Source organism: Cucurbita pepo, chromosome LG19, assembly GCF_002806865.2.
Source record: "Cucurbita pepo subsp. pepo cultivar mu-cu-16 chromosome LG19, ASM280686v2, whole genome shotgun sequence".
Classification (NCBI taxonomy): domain Eukaryota; kingdom Viridiplantae; phylum Streptophyta; class Magnoliopsida; order Cucurbitales; family Cucurbitaceae; genus Cucurbita; species Cucurbita pepo.
This window is the reverse complement of record NC_036656.1, coordinates 2,702,283-2,710,636: the sequence shown is the minus strand read 5'-3', so window position 1 is coordinate 2,710,636 and position 8,354 is coordinate 2,702,283. Positions and strand designations below refer to the sequence as shown.

The 8,354-nt window shown below is 38.2% G+C and overlaps 1 protein-coding gene across 1 annotated transcript; it reads right to left on the bottom strand.

The window, feature by feature from the left end:
* Positions 1–3,173: 3,173 nt before the first annotated feature.
* On the bottom strand, positions 3,174–4,270 carry LOC111781157 (probable glutathione S-transferase). The gene is made up of 2 exons (XM_023661608.1): positions 3,947–4,270; positions 3,174–3,683 (listed from the first exon to the last, which is right to left on the bottom strand). Exons 1-2 carry the CDS (start codon positions 4,262–4,264, stop codon positions 3,336–3,338), a joined length of 666 nt encoding a protein of 221 aa, XP_023517376.1. The 5' UTR covers positions 4,265–4,270; the 3' UTR covers positions 3,174–3,335.
* Between the last annotated feature and the right edge of the window lie 4,084 nt (positions 4,271–8,354).

Here is an 8,354-nt window from a genome sequence, read left to right as displayed (position 1 = left end):
GGACACTCCACTATAGCCTAGTAGTTGCACTCCCCTCACTATAGATATATTTCTGTCCATCTGATATAACCTTGATTAGTAAGTCAATCCTTCACAGGTTGTTCGTAACTAGAGCTGGGTCAATTTACCGTTTTACCCCTAAAGTTACTTCTTGTTCCTTATGTCTCACTGATCCTCTAATGAACAATTGGTTTGTGGTCCAACCAGTAAACCGAATCCCTCTCAGGCCAATGAGAGGGTGGGGCCCCTTGTTCAAGACCTGGAGTCAGTGCTTAAGGGAACTACCTCTCTTCTATCCCTAAAAGTGGGTAGGAGTGAATTCCATCTTGCACCCCACGTCCCCAGCCATTCACCTAGTCTTACCCCTGAAATGGGAGGCCTATTGAATCGGCGAACTAGAGCCACTCTCACCCATGCAAATCTAAGGATAATTCCGAATAAACAGGAGTTCATGGTTAGTAAACGACATTATAAAGTGAGAGTAGTTTTCTTCATGGTCCGATCTTATGCAATACTCATTGCATAGGACACCCCCACTCACATGTCTTCACATGTACAATTTAGTGATCACATTGTTTATATCATATACAAAAGTGGGTCGTATCCATAGTGTCCCTAGAATAAGGTACTCAGCTTTATCCTTATACTATAGATCATTTTGACTATATATACTTGAACTTTATCCACTCTTATGTCTCTACATATAGTTCAAGTAATCATACTATAGCCAGAGTGTTCTTAGTTTATTGGATTTAGATTAATGATCGTAAAGTTCACTAGAGAGAGGTTTCCACACCTTTATAAAGAATGTATTGTTCTGCTCCTCAATCGATGTGGGATCTTACAATCCACCCCCTTCGGGGCCCAACATCCTCGCTGACTTTCATGCCCTTCTCTAATCGATGTGGGAACCCCAGTACACCCCCATTGTCTCATGTCCACCCCCCTTCGGGGTAGCCTCCTTGCTAGTACATCGCCCGGTGTCTGGCTCTAATACCATTTGTAATGTTCTAGGTCCACAATTAGTAGATATTGTCTTTTTTGGGTTTTCCATTTTGAATTTTCCCTTAAGGTTTTTAAAACACGTATGTTAGGTTGAAGTTTTTGTACCCTTATAAGGAATGTTTCGTTCTCCTCTCCAATCGATGTGGGATTTCACACGAGGTCTCTCTATATTATGGATGACATTGGACTCTTACCTCACTGATAGATTTACTAATAGAAGCTATTAACTTGACTACTCATCTACACATCTCATAGAGCTAAAAGGGAGTGACCCCCATAACTACCATCACTAAATACACTCTCATTTCTTCTTAAGGCAAGTTCACGATTAATGGTAAGTTAGCGAGCCCCCTACCTATTCCTAACTACTTAACCAAGCATGACTAAACCCTTTTGGTGTCCTTACCGGGTAAGAAATGTGAGGTGCGACCCTTGTCGATTACCCTTACCCCTGTAACAAGTTCCCGACCAAAGGATAATTGAGGATACCTTGATTGCACCCATAAGAGGTCTCTCTATAATACACTGTATTTTAAGGCACGACCTTACTACTCTAACTCTTGAAGGATTATTATGGATAGTTGCGGACCCCTACCTTTGTGATAGGTTCACTAATAAAAGCTATTGGCTTGACTACTATTCCTCACATTGTCATAAAGCTCATGGGGACTGACCTCCCTAGCTACTATCACCACATAGAGTCTCGACTCTCCTCGAGGCATGTTCATGATTAGAAGTGAGTTGCCGAGCCTCCTAACCATTCTTGCACAGGAACTCGTTGAACTACTAAACATGGGTAATTTAGATAAGATTGGTGATATGGAAAGCCTAGCTAGTTGAATATAAAAATCTTTACCGGCACCTAAATATGTAAACTCTTAGTTCACACCGTTAAGGTTCCCAAATCAATTTGATTTCATTCCAAATGATTGCAATTCTCCTAAAATTCATCTAACAACCTTATTAAAGAATATGACATTTAGGTCTAAATATATGCAAGAAGCTTATAACGATAAAGAATCACCTCAAAGGAAAGTAAGATTCATATTACCTTGTCGATCAAATATTTCAAAACAAGAATACTTGTTTGAAATTCGAATCACTCCACAAGTAAGACTGATCATGTCATGTTTGAATTATTCTAAACATGTCACCTAAACTATATATAATTGTAAAGAAACTTAGCACTTGACTAAAAGAAGACACAAATGCTCTTTTTACTACATTTTCAAGTCCTTTTACAAGGTCAACATACATGATTTTATATAGCCTCAAAATGAAAACACTTCCTTACCTAAGGAATTTCATGAGTTGTAACTTTCATAATTAGCCACTCATTATATGCAACCTTAAAATAAATAAAATGTTTTAAAATACATTAATCATCCACCCAAAATTTGTAGTGATCCAAGAGTAAATAGAGCTCAATTCTTCTTTAATATGACATGAATTAGAACATCTATAATTTGAACAACATTTTCTTCGCATCTTACTTTTAAGTTTATATTGCATGATTGAGATTTCTTGAGTTTTAGACCTTTTGTGTAACCTATAGCTATTTAGCTTTTGCACTCGCTTATGAACATATAGAAAGATTCCTTGGATTTAAATTATCCTTATGGGTCTCAAAGGCCCCCGGTTGTCCTAGTCTTCTATGGACTAAAGGGTACGACCCTGGCCAAATTCTTTGATTTAGTAGGTTCTGAACCTAGGTTCGAGACTACTCATTTTCCTAACGTACATTCATGATTCTAGGTAAGGTATCTAATCAATCTTGAGAAGTTGATTTATAACAAAAATTAATGGTCATTAGATAAAACCTAGTATAAATACCTTAGGATTTAGAAGCTAAAGCATGCATAATTCCAAACATAAACTAATAACTACATGCTCATCCTACACACCCACACACCCACGTGGCTTTACCAATCATACCACCTATACCACGTTACCACCTCCCGGAGTCTGACATTTTTCTTAATAAAAAATTTAAAAAGAAAATAGACACTGTCCTTACAAATAATATTATAAAAAAAGAACATGACGTCTTTTATTTAAAATAATATTGCCTCTGAATTTTTATAAAGTTTTTAAAATTATTATTAAAGTAAGAAAATGTTAGAATATTCAGATTTAACATAAATTTCATAATCAGTTTCAGTCAAGTTGACAATAAAATTATATTTTATAATTTAACCAAAAATATATTTATGACGACTTTTATTTAATTTAGATTGAGCAATTGAAAACTCCACCATTAAAATTTAATTTACTGTATTAAAAAAAAACTAAATTTATTTGTGACAGCATCAAACTTTGATTTCAATCTTTTAATTTTTTCGATTAAGCGCAACATTTTTAAGAAAGGCAATCAGCGAATCCTTTTGAGGCATAACCTGCTTGGCCACGCGGTGGTTCACGAACTCTTCAGTCCATTTTTTTAGGTTTGGAAACTTGTGGGTTATGAGCAGCTCAAATCCTAAAGCTTCTTCAATGGCAGGAATCCACCCTGCCAAAATAAGTCCTACAATGTCCACCAACCCAATTTCCTCTCCTCCGAAGAACTTCTTGTTTTCAAGCTCGTTCTCTAATGGTTCCAAGGTCTTCTGAGCTTCTTCTATGGCTTTCTCTCTCTCTTCTTCCGTGCTTCGAGAAATTTTATGCACTGCAGGCACCACCTGGAATCCAAAAACAAAATCTCTATTACTATGTTAAGAATGAGAAACATAAGTGGGATCGAAAATCTCAATAGCATCTAAATTCTCATCTAAATTCTGATTTTCATCCATGTTCACAACTTTTAAATAGAATATTACCAACTAAATCCAAAAAATAAGAGAATATTTTACTAATAAATACTGACAATAAGATAAAATTTATTTCTAATTAGGGCTATATAAAATATATTTCAATAACTTTTCTCAAAACAAAGAAATATTACCGTGTCATCGATGTATTTGGCCCAAAACCTGGCGAGAGCTCGATCATAGGGATGTGCGGGGAAGATGGGATTGTGCGTCCAGTTATGTTCGATGTACTCAAGGATGACGAGTGACTCCGAAATGGGGTTGCCATTGTGGACAAGGACAGGCACCTTCTTGTAGATTGGGTTGTATTTGAGAAGCAAATCACTTTTGTTGTTAAGCAAATCTTCTTCAATGTGTTGGTAATCCACGGCTTTGAGTTTGAGAGCCAACTCCACTCTGAGGCTGAAGGGGCCTGACCGGAAGCCAAACACTTGTACTTCTTCTTCAGCCATCTTTTTCTCTTCAAAGCTTATGTGAAGGAAAGATTAGTATAAATAATTTAAAAGGTCAGTGATTGTATGACTTTCTTCGGGTGGAAGCTAATGGTTTCGTAAGCCATTACGTAAGTGGTGGGTTTGCATTTCTCTTCTTCATTGGTTTTTGTACTGATCTTCCTCCTCCAATGGCTAGAACAGTCTGCAATTGTTTATCATATATTTGAACCCACGTGGAGAGATGAATGCTTCCAACCGAGGCAAAGGTGTCAGCTAATAAACTTGAGCTACTTAAACAAGTTATAACTTATTTATTGATTGGTAAGAGAATGGTTAGTAGACTTAATAAGTTATAATTTATTTATTGATTTGTAAGAGAATTGTTAGTAGACTTAATAGAGTAAATTATTAATGGAGTAACTATAGGAGAGAATACTTGACTATGAAGATAAAGAGGAGTAAAGACACCTCTTATTCATACATGAGAAGTAGCTCGCACTGATGAAAAAGAATGATGCGGCTGAGTCTTCTTTTTCAAGTACGAGAGGATGTGATAGCCATAACAAGAAAAACAGGGTCGTGGATGTGGTCACGTACATGGTCATGGACATGGTGGTGGAGGAGGTCGTGATAATACCTCACAAACCCATGACAATGCCAATCCTTGAAAGGACAAGAGTATGATCAAGTGTTACTCTTGTGGAAAATATGGGCACTAAGCGGTAGAGTGCTGCAAGAAGAAGTGAGATGAGGAGACAAACCTCACACTCACACAAGATCAAGAGGCCACACTAATGTTGACCGAGAAGATGCCCTAACTGTTGATGCTCAACGTAGAAAAAGTTATGGCAAACCTTCTCACAAAAGGAGAAGATCGAGTGGAGACCAACATGTGGTACCTTGACAACGGAGCAAACAACCACGTGATCGGAGATCGAACAAAGTTCAAGAAGCTTGATAAGGAGCTCATTGGAAACATGAAGTTTGGCGATGGATCAATCGTATGGATCCAAGGCAAAAGATCAATCTTGTTTCAATGCAAGAATGGTGACTAAAGTTTACTGACCAAGGTATACTATATCGCTTGAAGAGTAACATTATCAATCTTGGTCGGATGACCGAAGAAGGAAGCAGAGTGGAGTTAGCTGGCTCATTTCTCAAGACGTTCGACAGAAATGGAACCTTGTTAATGAAGGTAAAACGATCGCATAACCGTCTATACTAGATACTATTGTAGTCCAGTCATCCCACCTCCCTATTGACAGCACTTGCAGCCCAGCTTGGCTATGGCATGCAAGACTAGGGTACGTGAACTTTGAGACACTCAAAATGATGGTGGAGAAGAAGATTGCTACGGAGCTACCCAAAATTATACACCCGAACCAACTATGTGAAAGTTGCCTAGTCTTCCAACAACAAGATTGTCGTTCCCAGCTCAAACCAGTTTCCATACTGAGCGACCACTGCAACTGGTTCATGCAGATTTGTGTGGCCCGATCAGCCTATCATCGATTGCTGGTAATAAGTAGTTTCTCTTACTTGTTGACGATTATATTCGTGGATGTGGGTGTACATGCTCAAAGAAAAAAAGAGAGGCATTATGTGCGTTCAAGAAGTTCAAAAGACTCGTTGAAAACGGGTATGATCACAAGTTGTAAACCATACGCACCGACTGAGGTGACGAGTTTTTATCTCAGAACTTCTCAAAGTTCTGCGAATAGGAAGGTATCAAGTATCAACTCACCAGACCGTACACTTCACAATAAAACGGTGTGGTTGAACGAAAAAAATGCACCATAGTAACACTACAAAAAGCTTACTAAAGAGCATGCAAGTCCCGGTGATTTTTTGGGACAAGGCAATACGGCATGCAGTTTATCTTCTAAATTGTTTACCGACAAAGGCGTTGAATACTCACACCCCCTATGAAGCATGGTTCGGCAAGACACCTCATTTCGAGTACCTAAGTGTCTTCAGTTGTACAACACATGTTAAGACGACAAAGCCATATATCAAAAAGCTTGGTGTCAGAAGCCAAAATATGGTGTATTTTGGCGTAGAGTATGGGACCAAAGCACACAGGTTGTATGATCCGCAACATGAGAAAATTGTGTAAGTAAAGATTTCATATTTCAAGAAGAGAAGAAGTGAGATTGGTGCAGTGTTGGCGATAACAAACAGACTGTTGCAGAGTTCACTACTCTAAAAGAAGAGGGAGATCCAACAGACCTAGAAAGTGCCCCTACAACAACACCAACAATTCTACACATATCATCACCCGTGACACCAAAAGGCATGATGGACTCTCTAGAAAAAGAGAACACAAGAGGATCCACAACAAAGGATGAACCAAAAAAGTTTGTTTCGCATGCTGAAATTTATGCGGATAAACTTAAAGAAGAATTGGATCTCAATAAGTTAGTGTTGCTTGTTGAAATAAAAGCTCGCTCTGATACTAATTTTTTAAAATAACACTCACGAAACTGTGAAGGAGATATCGAGAGGAGTGAGAAAGGAGACAAAGAATTCTGAAAAGCCCTCTCCCTATTACACTGTATATAGACAATTTCTCTTTCTGTTTTTTTTTTTCTTTTATTGCTCTACTCTAATTTATAGGTTTTCGAAAGGCTAAATATAGCCATCAGAATGCAATCATTTTCTAAGCCATAAACCCTCTCTTTTTTTTTTTTTGCCTTTTTCTTTTACGACTCAATTTCAAAAAATCAATTAAAACTACCTTTCACCATTTAATTCCAACATCGAGTGTTACAAACGTAAAAAATATGGCCACTATGCAAATAATTGTAACTCCGACAAATGTTACAATTGTGGCAGAATGAGTCATTTTGCAAGAGATTGTCATGCCGAGGAAAAGGTGGAAGAAACGATCAAATTGGTCTTGGATGACACAAAAAACGAAGGCATTCTCTTGATGGTCAAAATGAAGAGCTGAAAACAAAAGAACACGATGGTGAGAAAGACGATGGCAATAATCGTGACGCGGTGGAAACTGTTGAAAATGAGGTGATGCGCAGCAGATTTGGCGAAATCTTCATAGCGGAGACGAGAAAATCGAAGAAGGATGAACAACCGAAAAACAAAGAGCCCGAGCTCGAAGAGAGAGAGCTTCAATGGCTGGAACGGCAATTTGAGGAAAAAAAGAAGAAAGAGGATGAGAATGGGAGAGAAAATGGGAGAAGAAAAGAAAGAGTTAGAAATGAAGGTTGAAAGGTTAGAGAAGGGAGTTGCTGAGCTGAGTGAGAGTTCCTTCTATCTCAAGGAGGACAAGAAGAGAATGGGAAGGTAATCTCTAAAGAAAGTTGAAGAAGTGTGGAGAAAGAGAATGGCTTGTTAATGGAGATTGATGCTCTAGTGGATGAGCTAGTGAGGGAGGAGAAAGAAATAGAGATGCTGACTCAACAGAGAGACTCACTCGACGTGAACCTGAATCGAGGCAGTGAATTTACGACACACGATTGAGATACTCATTCGTGATAAAGCCGAAATGGAGGAAGCAAAAATAAAAGTTGAAAATGTCGTTGTGGACTTGCGAAGGGAATTGAGTAAACTTAACGAAGCTATGACGTCTGAGTCTTCTATCGCACATACAACATTCTCGAATTTGTTTGTTAACGACCTCAAGATCTTCTCCACAACCCGCGTCTCGGATAACATTTCTCCATTTCAATTTAGTTGATTTGTCACGGTCTGTACGCATGTAATGTAGTCAGATACATTTTCTAACTCCTTCTCTTCATGCTCTTCAACTCGCCACGAAGAGTTTGGAGGCGCACTTGCTTGAATCGGTCGATTCCTTTAAACACTTTTTCTAAAGTGTCCCACACTTCTTTTGAAGTAGTTGCCTTGGCAATCTTCTCAAACCCCGGCTCAACAGCCTGGAACAGCATGTATAATGCTGCCTTATCCTTTTATCGCAATTCTTTTAACACCTTGCTCTGCTTTTTGCAATGAAAAACAAGTTAATTTATAGGTTTTCTAAAGACGTCATAAGAATCTATCATTTTCTAACCCATAAACCCACTCTTCCCTAAAATAATGATTGGCCTTTCATTTTTTTTTCTTTTGGCCTTTTACTTCTACGACTCAA

What these genes read in the sequence shown, in the direction of transcription:
- LOC111781157 (XM_023661608.1), bottom strand. Translation starts at nt 4,264, where the DNA reads ATGGCTGAAGAAGAAGTACAAGTGTTTGGCTTCCGGTCAGGCCCCTTC. An exon ending in CCAAATACATCGATGACACG is followed by an intron (nt 3,684 to 3,946) that starts GTAATATTTCTT and finishes TTTGGATTCCAG; the next exon opens with GTGGTGCCTGCAGTGCATAA.